The sequence below is a fragment of the Anomaloglossus baeobatrachus genome, chromosome 4 (assembly GCF_048569485.1).
Source record: "Anomaloglossus baeobatrachus isolate aAnoBae1 chromosome 4, aAnoBae1.hap1, whole genome shotgun sequence".
Classification (NCBI taxonomy): Eukaryota; Metazoa; Chordata; class Amphibia; order Anura; family Aromobatidae; genus Anomaloglossus; species Anomaloglossus baeobatrachus.
The window spans coordinates 246,588,632-246,612,288 of NC_134356.1; the positions used below are offsets into that span (position 1 = coordinate 246,588,632).

At 41.1% G+C, this 23,657-nt stretch overlaps 1 protein-coding gene across 2 annotated transcripts in view; it reads left to right on the top strand.

Moving 5' to 3' along the window:
- TMTC2 (transmembrane O-mannosyltransferase targeting cadherins 2) overlaps nt 1-23,657 on the top strand; it is a 414,704-nt gene that overhangs the window by 217,796 nt on the left and 173,251 nt on the right. For both annotated transcript variants that reach the window (XM_075344778.1, XM_075344777.1), the window contains exon 4: nt 9,315-9,429. In XM_075344778.1, the coding sequence (XP_075200893.1) occupies nt 9,315-9,429 (115 nt within the window). The remainder of the gene's footprint in view (nt 1-9,314; nt 9,430-23,657) is intronic.

Sequence of the window (23,657 nt, forward strand, 5' to 3'; positions counted from 1 at the left end):
ATCCCTCTATCTATCCCTCTATCTATCCCTCTATCTTTCTATCCCTCTATCTATCTATCCCTCTATCTATCTATCCCTCTATCTATCCCTCTATCTTTCTATCCCTCTATCTATCCCTCTATCTATCTATCCCTCTATCTATCCCTCTATCTATCTATCCCTCTATCTATCCCTCTATCTATTCTTATGTCTATTTATTTATCTATCTACTATCTATCTCAGAAGGAATTGATTTTTTATTTATTTTTTTTCAATGTGCTTTATTGCATTGAATGCAATAAAACACATGTACCAAACCGCACGCGGCAATACCGCGAACAATATCGCGGTAAAACCGCGGCAAACCGCATTCGGTTTTCGGGTGCGGTTTGCCGCGTTTTTTTACCGCAGGTGCGGTAATCTTTCAATGCCTGCAGAATTTTCTTGAGAAAGTTCCATTTTCCAGTGCGCACATAGCCTAAGACCGTTCTAGTGCTTCTTTTGCATCCATAAGCAGTTTGGGTATTCATGAGTATGGTACCCTAGGACAGATATCTGTGTCACAAGTCTGACCCTTTTATTACTTTGTCAGCAGATTTATGCTGTCCTGTCTGATAATAAGCATAAAGTTGTAATAGACACCCCAATTCTAGCAATGTGTCATTTACGTCCTCATGCACTTTCGACTAATGTCAGATGAACCCTCTGATATCAGTGGGATCAGCCAACAGTCTAATGTGCAGGCTTCCTTAATCTCCCCTCAACAGATGATGTGAAGGAAGAGAAGGATCTGGCCTGTTGAATTAAAGTGGCCTATCCATTTATTTGGTGCAGAATTAAGCCATTTTAAGAGGAGTCTGTTGGTGGCCCTTTCATACTAAACACGGGCCTAGCCGAGCGATCCAGATTATAGACTAGCAGTTGACCAAATGGTTGACAACATGTGAAGCCAATCAGTGAGCTCAGCAGCTCTAAGCAGTTTGTGCTGTTATCTCTGGCAGAGCTACTAAGCTTAGTTAATGTCTGCAGAGCAGTCAACGTGACGTCAGCGCTACAATCTATAACACACTGGAGAAGTGCAGCAAACTCCCCTCTGGACCAGTGAATGGTGAGGAAAGAAGTGTAAGGCTATGTGCACACAGTGCGTTTTTCGCTGCGTTTTTGTGCGTTTTTCGGGTGCGTTTTTGTTAAAAAAAAAAAAACTGCATGACTTTGCTTCCCCAGCAAAGTCTGAGTTTTCATTTTTGCTGTCTGCACACAGTGGGTTTTTTTAGCTGCATTTTTGTGGTGCCCACAAAAAGGCAGCATGTCAATTACTTTTGCGTTTATCACTGCGTTTTGCACCCATTGAGTTCAATGAGATGTTCAAAAACGCAATGAAAAACGCAAATTGCAAATATAGCTGCGTTTTAGTGCATTTCTATGACTAAAAACGCAGCTATAAAAGGGGTGGGTAGTAAAGTGACATGTACAGGAAGAGGATTCCTTCTGTTGGTAAACACAGAAGCGTGAATCCTCCCGATACCGCCACCGCCTCTTCCACCTCCCGACCGGCGCCATGTCCGCTCCCGTGCGGCGCCATCGCCGGACGGTGGGTGGAAGCAGCTGGAAAATCAAAAGTGAACAGTAAAAAAAAAATAAATAAATATCATATTCACCTATCTGCAGACTCCCGACATGTCCGCTCCCAGCTCCTCTCCCGGTACCGCCACCCCTGCTCCGGCTATGTGCAGACTCCCGGGCACGTCCGATAGCTGCAGGACCTGGCGGTGATCAGCTGATGCGGTCACGTGACGCATCAGCTGATCGTATAAGTGCAGCGGTGAGGCCGGCTTTTTACCACCCGGCCGGCCTAAATGATCAGCTGATTGTGTCAGGAGACTTCATCAGCTGATTATCGCCGGGTCCTGCAGCGATCAGACTGGAGTCAGCACATAAGTGAGTCGTTTTTTTTGCACTGATGCATCAGCTGATTGTATAAACAGCTTTTATACAATCAGCTGATGTGTGATTTGATTCATGTCCTTGAACCTGACATCATCTGATCGCTTTGCCTTCCAGCAAACCGATCAGATGATCTTGAATCTGGATTGGACGGCGTGGGACCCTTGACCCAGGATTACTGTGTAGGTGGAGGGTTTCTTTATTTCAATAGAGATGGAGTCACTAATTGTGTTGTGTTTTATTTCTAATAAAAATATTTTCATGTGTGTTGTGTTTTTTTTTATCTGTACTAGAAATTCATGGTGGCCATGTCTAATATTGACGTGACGCCATGAATTTCGGGCTTAGGGCCAGCTGATAATATACAGCTAGCCCTAACCCCATTATTACCCAGTGAGCCACCCGGCATCAGGGCAGCTGGAAGAGTTGGATACAGCACCAGAAGATGGCGCTTCTATGAAAGCGCCATTTTCTGGGGTGGCTGCGGACTGCAATTCGCAGCAGGGATTCCCAGAAAGCTTGGGCACCCTGTACTGAAGATTCCAATCCCCAGCTGCCTAGTTGTACCTGGCTGGACTCAAAAATTGGGCGAAGCCCATGTTTTGTTTTTTTTTTGTTTTAATTAGTTCATGAAATTTATGAAATAATAATAAGAAAGAAAAAAAAAAAGGGGCTTCCCTATATTTTTGGTTTTCAGCCGGATACAAATAGGCAGCTGGTGGTTGAGGGCAGCCCGTACCTGCCTGCTGTACCTGGCTAGCATACAAAAATATGGCGACTCCCACATCATTTTTTTGGGAGGCAAAAAACTCCTGCATACAGTCCTGGATGGAGGATGCTGAGCCTTGTAGTTCTGCAGCTGCTGTCTGCTCTCCTGCATACACTAGTGGATGGAGTATACTGAGCCTTGTAGTTCTGATTCCCCTCCCTCTCCCTCCAGCATACAGTCCTGGATGGAGCATGCTGAGCCTTGTAGTTCTGCAGCTGCTGTCTGCTCTCCAGGTGATTTTCTGGATTTGTTCCCTCATTTTATCTCTCATAGTTGTGGTCTACCTATGATGTCAATTACAGGACTCTCTCATCTTTTTAAGTGAGAGAACTTGCACAATTGATGGCTGACTAAATACTTTTTTCCCCACGGTGTGTGGATTGCCAACTAAATATTATGATATTTATCCTTTTTTATTTTTATTTTGGGGGAGAGTACTATAAATATCTAGTTATCCATCTTAAAAATGTATCAGAACGATTGTCATTAATGTTGTTCATTGTGACAGTTGGCCAGTCCAGGAGCAGAGTAGCATCACCTGCTCTATTATTGGATAGATTGCTTGTAAAGGACACATTTGTGATAAGATTATGTTAGGATTTTGTTGTTTTTGCAACTTTCTAATATATTAGTACACTGCTGGTGAACCCACGGCTTAGTTTATCTGCTTCATTTTGTTCCTTGTTTTCAGCCTATTGTTTAGGGGACTGTCAACATTCTCCATGCCTCACATTAATGAAGTCCAGATGGAAGTTTGTGCACTTTATGGCTAAATAAGTCTGTTTTTAAACTGCTCAACTTTTCAATATTTAAGCATTGTTTCCTATTTCAATTTTCCACAAAGAGGGCCAAAAGACTGTGTACGACAATTGAATTAATCAGATATCTCTAGTCTGAAAGACTCCTTGAAACAATGTATGCCTTAAGGCAGGTTGTGTCACCACCCACACAGATAACTTTCTAGATGATACACTGTTTAATAGAAGAGCGAGCGAGCAAAGTGTTGCTAATACTTCAGTGCCTTAAGAGCCTGAAATGCGTTGCTAATGAGAAACATAACTTTCCATTCAGCTTGTACAAGCCAGCTATGCCCCAATCCAATTTGCATTTCCTTTATGTAATTGTGTTAGTTATTTCAGTACAGAGCCTGTAAATGGAGGTAAAAGTTTAACCCTTTTCTCAATTACTGGCCATGTGATTATAGATATATACTAAGGGATCATTTTTCATTAGTGTCCTGATATAATTTGTAATTTGTTGCTTTCCGTTCCAAATATGGAGCCTTCTGACAACATTTTTTGAAAAGTTAAAGGGAATCTGTCAGATCAACTATCCTAATCCATATATATATATATATATATATATATATATATATATATATATATATATATATATATATATATATATATATATATATATATATACATATATATATATATACATATATATATATATATATATATATATATATATATATATATATATATATATATATATATATATATATATATATATATATATATATATATATATATATACATACACACACACGCATGTATATCATTAAAGGTTGAATAAAATAATACATTGTTATATCCTATCCGATGTTTTATTCCAGAGAACTCCATGTTTTTCTTAATATGTAATCTTAGTATGTAAATGAGATGTTAATATCTACCGGCCGGACACTGATCTGCCTCTGGGGATTATTTTAAATGGAAGAGGGTGTTACCAATGTGAGACATGTAAGGACTGACTTTTTGCTGTCCTGATCTACCTGATCTACAGTACAGACCAAATGTTTGGACACACCTTGTTATTCAAAGAGTTGTCTTTATTTTCATGACTTATTTCCCAATACATAAAACTATAAAGTTCAAAAGGTGCTTTTTCTATGACTATGTATGTATGTGTGTGTGTGTGTATATATGTATAATGGCGGGCCGTTTCGCAAACAAGTTGCTTCTACGAGTCCAGTGAAATCAGGGACGTTGTATCCGCCCTTTTATGCAAGGTGGTGCGGAAAGCAACGTCACTGAGTGAATTAAAATACATTTAAAACAACCAGTTGTAATTACATCGAGCGGACATAGAATAGTACAGTAAACAAATAGCAAGAGCATTATAATCATCACATCAAATAATGTAACAAGAGTTAGAAGAAAAATACTATACATTACATTTGAGAGTATTTTGAAGAAAAAGTTTTTAAAGAAAAAAACTTTTTTAAATGTATACATTTTTGTATGATTTCTTCATCATTAATATACCAAATAATGTATAGTGAGAGGGAGATACCCACCGTGCATTACTCTAAAGGGAGTCTAGATTAATTATGGATTTAAATGCTCTTGGCCCCTTAGGCCTGAATGACAAGAACGTGGTTGTGTGTTTGTGTGTGTGTGTGGAATGACACAATAGGGGACCAGGATGGGACATTTAACAAGTTGTGGAACGAATTGTCTGCATTGCAATGATTTCCTATGGGAAATATTGCTTTTCTGAACGAGTAACTTGGTTAACAAGCACACTCCCAGAACGGATTGTTCTTGTTAACCAAGGTTCCACTGTTTTAAGAAAAGCATCGATTTCTCAGGAATAAAAAATTGGACTGTAGATATCAATGTATCATTTTGTTCAACTTTCTATTACCTGCATGCTCATGTAGACAGCTGAGAAGCATTGATACTAGTGATAAATTAACCTTTAAACACTTTCTCTTTGTCAATTATAACCCAAGCCTCTTTATTAAAGAAGCACTTCTACTAACGTTTTGATTAAATACATGAATACTATATGCTCATGTAATATAGTGTGAGTGTATTAAATGGGTTGTCCACCACTTGGTCAACCTCTTCTCATTCCCATTGTTCACCCCATAACAATAAATAAGCCTATACTCACCTCCAGAGCTGGCACAGTTCAATCAATGTGTAAAGCCGTGTTGTCGGGGCCCACGTGACATTATTATGACACGCGGGCCTCACCACCATTTTTATTTCTTTTTACGGCGGCGAACAAGGAATGAGAAGGGATTGTCTAAGTAATAGAGAACCCCTTTACTCGCATACCGCCACTCTCTACGGTGACCATAACCGGTCTGCTCTTAGTGTCATCACCACAAACAAGACCTGCTAGCTCTTTCTACACTACAAGTTTCTTTTACAATGTAAGCCTATGGAGCCTTGTTCTTATGTTCTATAGATTCACATTGTAAAAGTTCCTTCTGGGATACGCAGAGCACAGTTTGATTCAGAGAGTCTAAATAGGGGGTGTTGTCACTGACTGGAGTAGTAGAACGGCAATGGACACTGGACAGAGCGGTGGTAGTTGAGTATAGTAATGCACTCACCAGTGTTACGTAACTTAATTGACTTGGTATATGTATTTGTTTGACATGCCTGATAAGAAAAAGTTTAGAAAATTGTACTTTTACTCATTCACTCTTGTGCAGTTTCACGCATTTGAACTTTCACTCGCGTGCAGTGTCAGGTTCTTGCACTTTCGCTCTTACACTTTCGCTCTCTTGCACTCTCTTGCAGGTTTTCCCTTTTAACGTTTACTGTCACTACACATGCTTCCTCTCTTGCACTTTCACTTTATTGCATTTTAAGGCTATTTGCCCACGTTGCGTTCTGTCCCTGCAGAAATTTCCGCAGCGATTTGAACAGCACTTGTGCGTTTCAAATTGCTGCAGAATCAGTCGATAATGAAAAGCCGATTTCATGCGCTCTGGATGAAGCCTTTCCCATAGATAGAGCAGGACCTGCATCCAAAGCGCATAAAAGAAGTGACATGTTGCTTTTTTAGAACGCAGCGCTTCGGCAGTAGATAGAGACCACTTACCTGCCCTGCTGTCAGCCCCTCTCCCCCGGCTCAGAGTGGTCATGTGACCGCTCCTGCCGCGATTTTGCTGCTTCCGGTCGTTTCATGTCAACATGGGCAGGGCCATGTTGACATGCAAATGTGGAACAGCATGTCGCCTCCCTGCTGGGCGGGTACAGTGTGATGAGCCCCGCCCCCCTTCCCTGCACCCTCCCACACATTCCCCCGCACCTCTTTTACTCTCCAGTAACCTCCCCCTGCACTGCTGTGGGGTCCGTGACCTGGGGGCGGGGCCTGGCGGCAGCTACCGTGGTGTCAGCTCCAGCACCGGGCCCCTGCTCAGGATCACACATTCAAATGTACTGGCATCACAGATCACCGATGCCGGTACATTTGAAAGTGCTGATGAGAAGCAGCGCAGCGCTGCTTCTCATCACTGTCCCTCCCGCTGTCTGTGCTCTCTTCAGCACAGTGGTGACGTCACTACTGTGCTGAAGAAAGCACAGACAGCTGGCGAACGTGCAGGAGCGGCGGGGACCGAGGACAGGTGAGTATGTACTCCCTACATGTGTTCCCGGCTGGGGATGGGGGGGTTGCAGAGCCATATGTGTGCGTGTGCAGAGCCATATGTGTGCGTGTGCAGAGCCATGTGTGTGCGTGTACGGTGCAGAGCAATATGTGTGCGGTGCAGAGCCATATGTGTGTGTGTGCGGTGCAGAACCATATGTGTGTGTGCGGTGCAGAGCCATATGTGTGCGTGTGCGGTACAGAGCCATATGTGTGCGTGTGCAGAGCCTATATGTGTGCGGTGCAGAGCCATATGTGTGCGTGCGCGGTACAGAGCCATATGTGTGCGTGTGCGGTACAGAGCCATATGTGTGCGTGTGCAGAGCCATATGTGTGCGGTGCAGAGCCATATGTGTGCGTGTGCAGAGCCATATGTGTGCAGAGCCATATGTGTGCATGTGGGGTACAGAGCCTTTATGTGTGCGTGTGCGGTACAGAGCCATATGTGTGCGTGTGCAGAGCCATGTGTGCGCGTGTACGGTGCAGAGCCATATGTGTGTGTGTGCAGAGCCATATGTGTGCGTGTGCGGTGCAGAGCCATATGTGTGCTTGTGCGGTGCAGAACCATATGTGTGCGTGTGCGGTGCAGAGCCATATGTGTGCGGTGCAGAGCCATATGTGTGCGTGTGCGGTGCAGAGCCATATGTGTGCGTGTGCGGTACAGAGCCATATGTGTGCGGTGCAGAGCCATATGTTTGCGTGTGCGGTGCAGAGCCATATGTGTGCGTGTGCGGTACAGAGCCATATGTGTGCGGTGCAGAGCCATATGTGTGCGTGTGTGGTGCAGAGCAGAGCCGGATGTGGGGCTGTTATTTGCAATGCTGTAGTGATACCAGGTCAGGTGCTGGGGAAGAATACTGACAGGGACTGTGTGTGCAGGGGGCGGGCAGGGGGCGAGGCTGGACACTGGGGTGGGGCTGGACACTGAGGCTGGGCGGTGACAGCTCTGACTGAGGTTTTGCACAGGAAGTGGTCATGTTTGCTGGATCTGAATGTAAACAAGAAGCTGCAGAGAATAAAGGGATAATTCAAGAGGAACAAAAGTTAGAAAACAAAAAATAACAATGTAGGTGTGATTTATATGACAATACAGCACAGATAAACTCAAACATTTTTGTTAAGCTAATGTCGGACAACTCCTTTAAATGCTGTGTTTTTGCTGCTTTTTTGATGAATGAAACTTACTTTAGAAACCTTAGAAGATGGCACACCAAATAAAGCAGCAAAATGCAGTAAAACCTGCTTATTGGAAGCAGCTTTTTTATTGCCAAGACAGCAGATTTTGGCTGCAGAAAAAAAATGCAGCAAAAATGTAACACATGAATATAGCCTAATAAAAACTGCCTAAGCGCTCACCTACACCTATGTGATTTTTTTATTTTTTTAATTTTTGACATGTTTTATTTGTGTTTTTCATCAATTCACTTGAGTGGGTGAAAAACGCTGCAAAAACGTTGAAAGAATTGACATTCTTCATCTTGGTAAAAAACACAACATGGCTCAAAGTATGTATGGAAATGAAAAATGGCGTGTGCATGAAATGTAAAAAATCTCATTGATTATGCTTGTAATGTGCAATTTTATGCACTAAATACTCCAAGTAAAATCACCTGGTGTGAACACACAATAACCATGTTACATATGTAAAACAGCAGCTTTTTGGAGGAAGCTTTGGTTTAATTCTGCCTTTCCAGTTCCACCTCCACCTCCAATATTGTTGATAGGATTTGTGATGAGTGGCGGAGCTGAGCTGCTCGCTCCTGGTGAGGACAGCTATTCTTTCTGCGGAGTTTTTCCCATCTGATTCCTGCAGAAGCTCTTCATGATTCAGCAGACACTTCCTGCGCCAAAGTAATTACTTGTGCTGGAACATTTGTCATTATTAGTTGATCTTTGTAGCATAGCATTATTGCTTGACAGCAGGAGAGCTGATACAGGACCACCCTAGAATGCGAGCTTTCAGCATCGACTGTTTGCAGCAGCTAGTAATGAGTGCGACATTGTCAGGAATGAATGGACTCACTTTATATGCTGGTGTCAAACAGAAAATAATATATTTCCTACCAAAAAAGTCATTATCATGATACTGTCTAAAAAAATGACACCAGTTCCTTTTGGTTTGCTAAAATGTGTTCAAGTAAAATCATACCAAAGATGAATTATTATATATCTCTTAAAGGGGAAACAAACAGAAAATTTTACACTTGTTTTTTTTTCTCTCCCTTTGCAGCATGGGGTAACCTTGGGAATGTTCTGAAGAGCCAGGGCAAGATCCCTGAAGCCGAAAACGCTTATAGGAATGCCTTGTACTACCGAAGCAATATGGCCGATATGCTGTATAACTTGTAAGTATTGCATGCTGGGCGTCCCACTACTGACTATAAGGGATGGAGCCCTTACATGGGTGTCTGGGCATCTAATGTGGATGACCTATCTAGAGGCTAAATCATCAGGATCAGATCGGTGGATGTCTGACAGCTGGCACCCCCCAATTATTTGCTCTGCATGGCACAGCGCCTTTCATTGTGTAGCGAGAACTGAGGATCTGCTCCTATTTAGAGCACTAATTATTTATATACATTTTTAAAAGAATCTATATTCTGCGCACATGAGATAGTTTTAGGTCCAAATTTCTGTGCATAATAATTTCTTCTTTATAAAGCTGTGATTTGTAACCAGATTCACCTAACTAATATGGATCTATCAGTTAACATTCTCACTGCCTTCTTCAACCACAAGAGGGAGCTGATGAATTCAATCAGGTTGACATCACATCTTTGTTATTATTACGTCCGGTTTTCTTTTCCATGGGAGCACAAAATTGATAATAAGTGATAGCCATCACATTAACATAACTGGGATATGTTGGGAATTGTCATGGTGTCTGTCATTTTAAATATGGTGGCATCAATGCCTTGAACAATACATCCATTCTTGTTGTGAACTAAGCTTTAAAGGGAATCTGTCCCCACGGTTTTGCTACTCTGACTGAATGCAGTATAATGTAGGGGCAGAGACCCTGATTCCAGTGATGTATCACATACTGAGCTGCTTACTGTTATTTGATAAAATTAATGATTTATCTGCTGCAGTGCTATGAATGCTGAGCTCTGTACAACCCTGCCCACCCCACTGATTGGAGCTTTCTGCCCATGTACTGTCTGCACCAAAAGCTGCTAATCAGGGGTGGGCATATACAGAGCTCATGAATATGTTTGACTACCTGGCGGCACGTTTACTCATCCTCTAGGGTTAATCTCCTGCTGATAAAACAGTGATTTCATTGAAATTGCACCAAGCCACCCAGTAAGTGACACATCGATGGAATCAGGGTCTCTATCTCCATATTAGGCTGAGAGCCCACGATCAGGGTTCACAGCATTATGAACGCAGCATGTTTTAGCTGCCTCCCAAATGCTACGATGTACAGTACAAGCACAGTGGATGGGATTTCTAGATGTCCCATGCCCACTGTGCGTACACAGCCTGCAGCGAAAACTGACCTGTGGTGCAGCTTTCTGAGCCACAAGCATGTAAATTCTTTGCTGCAGAGACGCAAGCAGTCTCCACAGGAGAACAGGAAAGAGAAACTGCAACTGCCAAAGCCCGGATCGTGGGCACAAGCAGCTGTGGTGTCCTGTGGAGGAGACTGGTGGCCCCGCAGGTCAGGACCCACCGCATCCAGAAAGCAGTGGGTCCTGATCATGGGCACATACCCTTAGGCTCCACTCAAATTAGGTGACAAAAAGCTGCGGACAGATTCCTGTTAACAATATAAGAAGTATACTCCCTCTAGTGGCAGCCGTAAGCAGCCTTGGATTTGAAACCTTACACCAGAATCTCTGAAGAAAATTAACCATCACAGGTTTGTTTTACTCTGTTTAATGAGAATCTGGCACAAAATTTTATCTGACCCATCTGGCAGCATCATAAAATAGGGGCAGAGAGCCTGATTTCAGCACTTGTATTTACTTAGCTTTTTATTGTAGTTTTGATAACACACTGTTTTATCTTTTGAAGCTGTTTTAGTCCTCTCAATGATAATCTTGATGTTCATGAGCTTGGTCTATCCCTATACCACTCCATTGATTGACAGCTTTATGCCTATGCACAGAAAGCTGGGCATGAACAGAGAGCTGGGGTGGGTTATACAGAACTCATCAATGAGAAGACTAATATAACCGCACAGGATAAAACTATGATTTTATTCCAAACTACAGCAAGATCCTGGTAACTTAAGGCCATGTCTCACTAAGCGACATTGCTAGCGACATCGCTGCTGAGTCACGGTTTTTGTGATGCAACAGCGATCTTGCTAGCGATGTCACTGTGTGTGACATCCATCAACGACCTGGCCCCTGCTTTGAGGTCGCCGGTCGATGCTGAATGTCCTGGAACATTTTTTGGTCGTTGTTCTCCTGCTGTGAAGCACACATCGCTGTGTTTGACAGCGAGAGAGTAACGATCTGAATGTGCAGGGAGCCGGCTTCTGCAGACGCTGGTAACCAAGGTACACATTGGATAACCAAGCAAAGGCTTTGCTTGGTTACCCAATATTTATCTTGGTTACCAGCGTCCGTAGCTTCTAGAAGCCGGCTCCCTGCACACGTAGCCAAGGTACACATCGGGTAACTATAAGCAAAGCTCTTGGCTTAGTAACCCGATGTGTACCATGGTTACCAAGCACAGCGTCATTACACGGGTCGCTGGTGGCTGATCTCTGATCGCTGTGGAGATCTGCCTGTTTGACAGCTCACCAGCGACCATGTAGCGACACTCCAGCGATCCCTGCCAGGCCAGATTGCTATGTGTGACTACATTCGGGTGTCCGTCTGCAGAAACTTATGTATGCAAACAATGGCACAAAACAGAGCACACACTAACGCATTGCGCTCCATAACAGTGAATGGCCCTGTCGGGCGCATGTTTCTGGGACACGCTTTGCAGAGTGGGGGAGGAGCAGTTCGGACGGATGCGCTGATGGGACCTGTGAGCGGAAGGTAAAAAGGAGCCTAAAGGCCCAGTCACACAAAACGACTTACCAGCGATCCTGAAAACGATGCGACTTGATAGGGATCGCTGGTAAGTCGCTGGGAGGTCGCAGGTGAGATGTCACAGTCAGATCTTACCAGCGATGCAGGAACAATACAGGTCACAGTAGCGACCTGTATAACGATCTCAGCAGTCACTGTGACCCTGTCACACATTGTCAAACACATCGAGGAGTCCTGCCCAGCAGGACTAAGCCTTTGAAGAAAATGGCCTGGACCATTCTGCAACAACTAGCAATCTCACAGCAGGGGCCTGATCACTGGTAGATGTCACACATAACGAGATCGCTAACGGGATCTCTACTGCGTCACAGAAACCGTAACTCAGCAGCGATCTCGCTAGCGATCTCGTCATGTGTGACGGTACCTTAAGGCTCTGTAGACAAATGATGTTTGCAGCAGAAAGCTTCCCTGATAACATGACGTGTACACTGAGCATACCATAAAGCTAATCTTTAACTTCAGCCAATTATCTCTGCGAATATTTAGAAATCATGGAGCATAAAGCTTTATGTTCTGTAACCCAGTCATAGAGGGATTAATAAAACTTTGTAGAATCGCCCTGACCGGTGGGTAAATGAACACTCTGCCTGTTAGCAATGTCATTCATTAACTACAGCTTGTTGTGTCAGTCTAACAGATAAGGGACATGTAACGTGTATTTTCCTAGATCATATGCATTGCGTCACTTTGGAGAAAGATCACACATTCTCACATTATCATGGCATTCTTACAGTTCTTGGTTTTGAATAATGTTGTTCTTTAAATTACCAATAATCTGCAATGTTTTTTAGGTAAAATAAATAGGTAGGATACTTTTTTTAGTATGGAAATGCGAAGATCTCTGTCAGCTTAGTTATAATATCAGAAAAGACAAAAATGGTTCTCATTTTCAAAATAAAATTCCTTAAACCCTGAGATCCTTGGGTTAATTACATTGTCATGGAGAGAGCTGTCATGCGAAATTTATCGGTTCAGCATCTAGGGGGATTGGAAATAGTCTGACTAAATAAAATTCTCTCTGACAAGTGGTTTTTTTTCCGCAATGGAGCTGTCTAAGGGTTGTCTTTAAGAGAATAACACGTGGCTGCTTTCTTACAAAAAAAAACCTAAAATAATATATATATATAATGTGTGTGTGTGTGTGTGTGTGTGTGTATATATATATATATATATATATATATATATATATATATATATATATATATATATATATATATATATATATATATATATATATATATATATATATATATATATATATATATATATATATATATATATATATATATATATATATATATATATATATATATATATATATATACATATATATACTGTGTATATATCTACAGTATGTATACAAACACACACACACACATTATATAAATATATATATATATATATATATATATATATATTTATATATATATAATGTGTATATATATGTGTGTATGTATATATGTATATCTATATATGTATATATATATATATATATATATATATATATATATATATATATATATTATAAAAGTATATGTATTAGTTTTGGATTACTTTTGTCTAGAAAAAGGCGACGCCAAGCGCAATAGGGGTTTATGTGGTGGAGATAAAGGAATTTCTGGAATAGAGAATTGCTCACCTATTGGGGTTGTTTACCCACAACTGTGGACTCAAGGTAGGACACCTGCTGCAGTACCATCAGGATGGGGAATCCCAGCATGGAGAACAAGTAGTGGGAGGATAGTAGCATAGTCAGCACTGCAGGTAATGAATCAAGGAATTCGAGGATCATATACAGGGTAGGATCGAGCAGTTTATTCTCTATTATGTTTGTCTTGATTAAGAAGCTATTTACAGAGAATCTGTCACCAGATTTTTACCAAATAATCTGATAGCAGCATAATGTAGGGGCCGAGATCCTGATTCCAACAGTGTTTCACTTACTGTGCGGCTTAGTTTTGATAAAATCACTGGTTAATCAGCAGTAGATTATCATTAGAGGACTACTTTGTGTGCTGCTATGTAGTCCAGCATATTCATGACCTCTGTGTAACTGCTAGATCTGCAGCAGAGAAAACATTGATTTTATCAAAATGACAGCAAACAGTTCAGTAAGTGAGACATCGCTGGAATCAGGGTCTCTGTCTCTACATTATGCTGCTCTCAGATGAGGTAGCAAATACCTGGTGACAGATTTCTTTTAAAGGGAAACTGTCAGCATGTTTTTTCTACTTCATCTGAGAGCAGCATGTCGTAGGCAAAGAGATTCTGAAACTAACCACGTTATCTTAGATCACTGTGTGCAGCCTTTCTTACTTTATTTCAGAATTGATTGTTGCAGAACTGAGTGAGCTACCCCACGCACACCAGGCTCTCAATAGAATGTGCATTGACTGTGGTGTGTCAATCACAGCAGGGGGCATAGCAGAGTGGTTTGCACTAGGCACTGAGTCACACTAATGTTAATCACAGAGCAATAAACCCTTTAGTATAGGTAAACAATAGCTCAGACAATAAAAGTGGCTTTACACACTGCAACATCACAAACGACATCGCTGTAACGTCACCGGTTTTGTGACGTAATAGCCACCTCCCCAGCGACATTGCAGTGTGTGACACACATCAGCGACCTGGCCCCTGCTGTGAAGTTGCTGATCGCTACAAATCGTTCAGGACCATTCTTTGGTCCTTTGTTTCCCGCTGTGCAGCATGATCTCTAGAAAGTTTCAGTGTGTAAAGGGGACTTTACAGAGACTTCGTTAGCGACTTCCCTTTCAAAAAGCTGCTTTACAACATCCCCAATGACTAGCTAGGTCGTTCTGCAGGTCCGGATCGCTGTTGCGTCGTTGGCCAGGTTTGCCTGTTTGACAGCTCACCAGCGACTCACCAGAGACTTTGTAGCAATCCCGGCCAAGTTGGGATCGCTGGTGGGATCGCTAGAAAGTCTCAGTGTGTAAAGGGGCCTTTAGGCATCTGATGTGAGGCACACAGTTATGACTTTTTTCAGCATTCTATAACCTGTATGCCCATATTAACAGTTTAAAAAAGTCAAAGTGGTGACAAATTCCCTTTAAGCTTGAAAAAACTTAAAGAATAAACCGCTTGTGTTATGACTAAACCGTAACATTCTCACAAGGATGCACAAACCAGGTGAGATGTAAAACCAGAAGTCCACAGGTCTCATAACATGCTAGCAATCGCCCTAAACCTGACCCTGATTTGTTCCTGACTGACAGCATAATGACACCCCCACTTGTTACCGGCTGACTCTTGAGTGTCCTTAACTGCACCCTAAGCTATAAATTAAGTGTAACACAAAAACAACAATAATCATAAATGAAGGCACTCGGGCAGAGGGTGAGGCTCTGGGGTAGGAATGATGGAATACAAGACTCAAAAAAGAATAACCCAGTATGTGGAAACCCTCCCCAATCTAAATGAAGCAAAATAAGAGATAACTGGGAAGGTGTTCACACAAACTGCAGGGATGCATGTGATAGAGCATTGTACTGCATGAAAATCATGTTTTTCTTGAACGATACCGACTACTTCCTGTACCACTACTTGAAGAAGTTGTCTTCCAGAAACTGGCAGTAGGTCTGGGAGTTGAGCTTCACTGCATCCTCAACTCGAAAGGGTCCCACAAGTTCATCTTTGATTATACCAGCCCATACTAGTACCCCACCTCCACCTTGCTGGCGTCTGAGTCGGAGTGGAACTCTCTGCCCTTTACTGATCCAGCCTCTGGCCCATCCATCGGGCCCATCAAGAGTCACTCTCATTTCATCAGTCCAACAAACCTTTGAAAAATCAGTCTTAAGATATTTCTTGGCCCAGTCTTGATGTTTTATCTTATGTTTCATGTTCAAAGGTGGTCGTTTTTCAGCCTTCCTTACCTTGGCCATGTCCCTGAGTATGGCACACCTTGTGCTTTTTGATATTCCAGTAATGTTGCAGCTCTGAAATATGGCCAAACTGGTGGCAAATGGCATCTTGGCAGCTTCACGCTTGATTTTCCTCCATTTATGGGCAGTTATTTTGCACCTTTTTTGCCCAACGCGCTTCTTGCGACCCTGTTGGCTATTTTCCATGAAACACTTCATTGTTCGGTGATCACGCTTCAAAAATTTGGCAATTTCAAGACTGCTGCATCCCTCTGCAAGACATCTCACAATTCTGGACTTTTCAAAGCCCGTCAAATCTCTCTTCTGACCTATTTTGCCAAAGGAAAAGAAGTTGCCTAATAATTAAGCACACCTTATATAGGGTGTTGATGTCATTACAACACACCCCTCCTCAATACAGAGATGCACATCACCTGATTTACTTAATTGGTAGTCGGCGCTCAAGCCTATACAGCTTGGAGTAGGACGACATGTATAAAAAGCATCATGTGATCAAAATACTAATTTGCCTAATAATTCTGCACACAGTGTATAAGTAGCCCCTCCCAAATTGAAATTAGGCAAAATAAATGAGAAAGTGCACTCACCTGAATAGAAGTGAAGGAAGGCAGAGCATTAAAAATAAAGTCAAGAGATTCTTCATCAGTTGGACCAACACAAAACAGACTGTGGTCCAATCAAGAGGGAAACCGACCAACAACCAGAGATCACCGGTTCAAACCCCGGAGTGGAGCCATGACAGCTTGATCCTATCCTGTTTATGATCCTTGTATTCCTTGATTTATAACCAGCCGCGCAGACTACTACTCCTAATTTGAATTTCTCAATAGGTTTGTCTGGAATTGCTGCTCAGATCCACAGAAATGATGAGTGCTGCACTCCAATAACACACAAACTGTTGACTATTGTAGTGCTGCATCTGGATGAAAGTAACTTTATTCTAAATCTGGTATCCCTTTCAAAGAGGACTTGTGAAATAAAAATCAGTGAAATACCTTGTAAAAATCCATGAGCTCCCCTAAGTCTGCCACTGTTTTCGGTTTTGCATGGCGTCACTATAGTGGAAATATATGCACATTTGTTGATTCTAAAGAGCCTTCATTGTGTGTGTGCACTTTCACTTTTTTAGCCCAGATGCTGCCAATCTCAGTTTAGCAGCATTTGAAACTGCCATACTGCTAGGTCAGCTGCTAAGCTGTGATGGGCAGCGTCTGAGGGAGGAGTAAAAGGGATGCCCGCCTACAGGAGAAGACGCTGAGAAACGCCTAGTTGATCAACCAGAAGACATTTCACATATTGCGCTGCGAAATAAAGAGTGAATGTGCAATTGGGCAATGCAGCACAAAACTAAAAAAAGAGGCAGAATTAGAAGAGCTCAAGTATTTATACGACATATTTAACTGAAATTTATTGGAGCAATTGACAAGTCATCTTTAACAATAAACTTAATAAAATCCCTTCTTCTTTACAGTATTTGCACTTTGTAACATTGTATCTGTATTGATGTAGTCTCTAGATTTTAGGATGCATGTAAATGTGTATGCTTAGGGATACATACTTTAGTATATGAACGTCATGCATAGAATTCAAAGGATATATTAACTATTTGTTTGAATTAAAGTACATGTGTAAAAAAAGAATTTTGTTTGTATTAGCTATTGTACCTCTTTTTTCCTTGTCCTATGTCTGGTATTGCAGCTCAGTTGAGCTGAAAATAACCCCTTTAGGCTGCTTTCACACTACGTTTTTTTAACATGCATCATGAACGTTTTTTGCTGCAAAAGCGGATCCTGCTTTTACAGCAAAAAAACGCATGCAAACGCATGTGTTATTTTGCAGGATCCTGTCACTTTAAGTTTATGGGCGGGGCATTGGAGTCATGTGATCGGGAGTGAGGGGAATTGAACGTGACAGACTGGGAGCCAGCATCTAACAGCTGTGGAGGCTCGTAACCAAGGTAAGCATCGGGTAACTTGCTTGGATACCCGATATTTACATTGGTTACGAGCGTCTGCAGCTGCTAGGAGCCGGCTCCCTGCACACGTTACCAACGTAAACATCGGATAACTAAGACCGCGGTTACCCGATGTTTATCTTGGTTACGAGCGTCCTCCGCTCTCAGGCAGGGGAGAGTGGAGAGAGTGGAGAGAGAGGGAGGAAGGGAGAGAGGGAGGAGAGAGATAGACTGATCACGGAGGCTGGTTTCTGTGCATACTCAGTAGAGCAAGCAGGATCCTGTCTCAGCATGCCAGCGTTCACATGCGTTTGCGTGCTGTTTAGTCAGGATCCAGCAATTTGCAGTATTTGGACGCAGCTCAAAAACGCTACAAGTAGCGTTTTTGAAATAAGTTAAAAAACTGCAAGTCGCTGGATCCTTACTATAACGCACGCAAACGCAGGTGAACGCATGTTGACGCGAGTCCATTGCAAATGCATTAAAATGAAAACGCATTTGCACTGGATGCGTTTTTGCGTTAAAAAAACGTTAATGACGGATGTTAAAAAAAACGTAGTGTGAAAGCAGCCTTATTCTAATTTTATACAGCCACTTTAAGATCTTGGTGAATTGTATCCAAAAGTTTAACTCTTCTTGTCAAATTTTATCTGTTCTTAATTCTCAGTAAACTACTTTAAGACCCCCTGTGCTTTTTCATTTTGCATTCAACATCCCTTACATTCAACATCCCTTATTACACACTGTGAAGACATTTTAAATGAAGTTAAACGCTTTAAATGTTGCATTTCATCAGTGTAAAAAGCTTTGCATTTTATGTGAAGCACTGCTTGTTCCGTTTGATAATAATAATTTAGGCAATCATATGCAGTTGGCAAAATTCCTGCTCAAAGTAAGACAAAATAAATGGACTTTGAGTTGGGCATAAAATAGGCATTTTCTTTCTTTCTTTCCGTCCGTCCTTTCCGTCCGTCCGTCCGTCCGTCTGTCCTTTCCTTCCTTCCTTTCCTTCCTTTCCTTCCTTCCTTTCCTTCCTTCCTTTCCTTCCTTCCTTTCCTTACTTTCCTTCCTTCCTTCCTTTCCTTCCTTCCTTCCTTTCCTTCCTTCCTTTCCTTCCTTCCTTTCCTTCCTTCCTTTCCTTCTTTCCTTCTTTCTTTCCTTCTTTCTTACTTTTCCTTTCTTTCCCTTCTTTCAATCTTTCTTTCCTTCATTTCTTTCCCTTCTTTCTCCCTTTCTTCCTCTTTTGCTTTCTTTATCTCTTCCTTTCCTTCCTTTCTTCCTTCCTTTCCTTGTTTCTTTTTTTTGTTTCCTTTTTTCTTTCATTCTTTCCTTCCATACTCTTGTTAAAAAGAAAACTAATAACTGCAGGATGATTCAGATGTTGGATCTAAACCCCCATTTGAGATCTTTAGGGTGTCCTCCTAATAGATCACCTAAATGAGATAGGTGACTTAAGGGAGCAGTGCAGCTTGGAGTGGCTGATGAATGTTATTAGGTGAATGCAAAAAAGTTACTTTACTTGGGTAAATGCCACTTCACACAAATCCAAAGAATATTCCAGATCATTGGTGCCTGTAAACATGTCACTGTTCAGCCAACAAATGAGAAAATAGCATTTTTAACTGCGTATTGGATCTCTTATTTAACATCTCCTCTGTTAAATTATGGATGCGCTGTCACTGATATGCATAAATTATATGGGGTCCAACTATCTGTACCATTGATCATTTAGTCCCTATACAGCAGTGTTTTCCAAACTCCAGTCCTCATGGCCCCCAACAAGTCATGTTTTCAGGATTTCCTTACTATTGAACAGGTGATGGAATCGTTATCAAGGCATCACCTGTGCTATATTAAGGAAATCCTAAAAACATGAACTGTTGGGGGTCATGAGCACTGGAGTTTGGGAACCACTGCTATACAGTTTCCATCAGCTGTAATTGAGTGATAGTCAACTTGTTATATCGATTGGCGCTCATCACATAGAGAAATCTGCCCATCTAAAGCCAGCTTCAGGGATTTTGGGTACAAAGCTATGGTATCAAACCAAATTTTGGGCCCAGTTTACAATAGCCTACATACAAATCTACTTCCAACAATATGTAATTTATCTTAAGTCTAGGATGAAGTGTGCTGAGAAAAAGCTAAACCTAAATAATTGGGAGAAAGATTTGCACAAGGAATTCCCTATAAGTACATGGAAACAAGCTCTGGAAACAACTTATGCAACTGCAACCTGTGCTTCTCTTCAGGAGACATATTATAAAGTGTATTCCAGATGGTACTATACCCCTCTAAAGTTGTGCAAGTTTTCTGCTGAAAACTCACCACTATGTTGGAGAGGTTGCGGGAAAAATGGATCCTTTATCCACATTTTCTGGGGATGTCCTTTACTTAAACCCTTATGGAAGAAAGTCAGAGACCTCTTAAAGCAATTGACTACAAAAGATATAAATCTTACTCCAGAATTGGTTATTCTTTCCATAGGGTTAGAAGAATATGAGAAAAAGTATAGATACATTGTCTGTCACATTTTCTTAGTTATTAAGAATTTATTAGCAGCCAACTGGAGAGAAGAAAGAATCCCATCTATTTCAGAAGTTACGGACAGGGTTTCAGCTCATAATTTATATGAGTATAATATTGCGTTAAAAGAAAAAAACTATCAAAGATATAAAATAAGATGGTCTCTTTGGTCCCAGAAATACATGCCAAACCTTGTTTTGAATTAGTTCCTTGACATTATCTAAATAATATAAATGTAATATGTTATTTCTGAATGTGTTTATATACTGTGCTAAATGAATGAGTTTATAATCTTGCTTGACTTTGAAACTTAACGAATTACCTCAACGTCTTCCTCCTTCCCTTTCTCCTCCCCCTTTATATTCCCTAACTCCTTCCATTCCCACTTCCCCTCCAATACCCCTTCCCATCCACTTTTAGCCTACCCTTTCTTCCCTTCCTTTTCCCTTTCTTTGTTATTTCAACAATATTTTTAAGAATGCATTTTAAATACTTCAATTACCCCCTCCCCTGTTATTGTAAACCCCTTAAAATTTAATAAAGTATACAAAGCTAGTGTAGCACACCAAATTTTAGTCCCAGATTTTGATAGCCTACATACAAATCTAATTCATCCAACAATAATCAGTTTATCTCAAGACTAGGAAGAAGTGTGCTGTAAAGATAGGGTAGCACACACATTTTAGTCCCAGGTTATGATAGCCTACATACAAATCTACTTCATCCAACAATAAGTAGTTTATCTGAAGTCTAGGAAGAAGTGTGCCCCAAAGCTAGGGTAGCACACTAAATTTTGGTCCCAGGTCACAATACCCTGCATACAAATTTACTTCATCCAACAATAAGTTTATCTCAAGTCTAGGATGAAGTATAATGTAATTAAACAAGTGAATTTTGCTCAAAGAAGATAAGTGCTATGAGTATGATGTAGCCCCAATGAGTATTTGGTTGCAATCATACTAATAGCATGTGTAGTAAATGAAATCTCCCGGTAAATAGGAAATGATGCATGGTCCATTTGGGACTTGCTATTAGTGAAGTTAGACAGATTTTGGGCATTAGTGTGGGGTTCCCATGTGTCCCCTAATTGCCAACTGAAATCTTTTCCTTGGAAAGCCTAATTTCCTATTACAGGCTCCTAGTGCACCTGGGTTAACATTATTGAAAAGGGTTTCGAGGACAACTTGGCTGTTTGGCACGCACAAAGACGTTGCAAATGGGTTATTATGCTGATCCAAACATCATAGTTATTATTTATATATTAAAAAAATGTTTGTAAGGGAAAGATGACTGGGACACCATTATTTTTATGTACAAAATAAATCTTTCTCTTGTGCGGCATAATTCATCTTAACTAATATAACAACCAATGCTGCACATATATTTTACTTAAGCCTTCATTTTCTTTTTTTTTCTTTCTGCAAAAGCCCTTTATACTCTCATCGAGATGAAGACAATTTCCGTGATGGGTCATAGATTATCCTGAATGTGTACTCATGGCAGACATCAGCCCGCAATTCATTCAGGGCTTAATTGCTTCCATACGGAAACATACACACTTTTAAATGCTTTATGTGACCTTATACAACTCGAGATCAATACAAACAAAACACCGGTTTGCGTTTTAAGAAAATATACCATACAGTTAAAAGGAAGTGTCTTGATTGGAGTCATGTTAATGTCCAGAAGTGCGATTACTTCTTCATGTATTCTAGTAGTCGGTCAATGAATGTGCAGAGTTTTATGTTCTGGGAAGATGTATACATATCTAATGCTTTCTCCAGACTAATAGCGTCCTTTTACAGCCCATGTTTATTGATTGCTCCCATGTTTAATTAGCGCCGAGATATACAGCTTACCCTCTGATGATGACACTACAGAAAGGCTACAGCCACGCTTCTGTGTATCGCTGGCGATACAGCCTTCTTGTGGTTTCACAGTCTAAAGTGCAAATTCAATATTTATACACTGGCAGCGAAAATTGCATTTTTAATAAACACTCAATAAAGCTGCTAATTGGTTCAGTTGTTCATTCAGGTTCCTGTAGGTATAACATGAAACACATTCCCAGATTCATTTAGTCTCTGTTTATTTTGCTGTGTGGAAAGCCAAGGAGAAATTGTCATTACATAAGTATTTAAAGGCAAATATTTATCCCTGGCTCCCAGCGACTTACATGGTGGTACTAATGAATTGATTCTTTTTTTTTTTTTCAAGCATTTGCACGATAGTTTATATTAGAAAATACGGAAATTTCCTGAGTCCTGCAGGTAACAGTAATCCACACTTGGATTCTAAAGGCTCATAAATTGCAAGGTCTCTAAATCACCATCTGAGCTGCCTGGACTGTAGAAAAGAAAGAAATCTTCACACATACAGTACATGGAATTATAAATTCTCACCTGGATGAAAGTCAACTTTCCTTTTTTTCCTTGATATCTAGACAAAATCGTGAATGTTCTTCATTTCTTACACATCTATTATATAGAGTTGAGTGTACGTACGTGTGTGTGTGTGTGTGTGTGTGTGTATGTCCGCGAAGAGAATCCACACCTTTACATTTACAATCACAAAATTTTGCACAGACGCCCCATGTCACTTAGGGAACGTCATAGACTATGTTTTGAGGGGAAAATTTAACCCCACGCTTTACAGTTATTCGCCAAAAAACCTGTTTACATTAAATTCAATGGAGCTGGGCGCTACAGGTCATTTATAGGAGCTCTGATTGGTTGCTATAGGCAATGAAGGACATTGTTCGTATAAGACAGCTTATGTGTCAGTTAATATGATTTTGGTGGAGAGACAGAAACAGAGACAGACAGAGGGACGGATACGGCGAGAGAGGGAGAGAGAGAGAGGGATGGAGACTGGGAGAGACTGACAGACACAGAGAGGCAGACAGAGCGAGAGAGACACTTAGTTACTATCCTGGGCAATGCTGGGTACTACAACTAGTTGAGAAATAAAAGTGAATGATATAGGAAAGTATCACACAGATGTGTCCACTTCTTACTTTTTATACAATTGTTTAAAGTGAATATGTCACCAGGTTTTTGTCACCTAATCTGAGGACAGCGTGATGTAGGGCCAGAGACCCAGATTCCAGCAATGTATCACTTACTGTAGTTCTC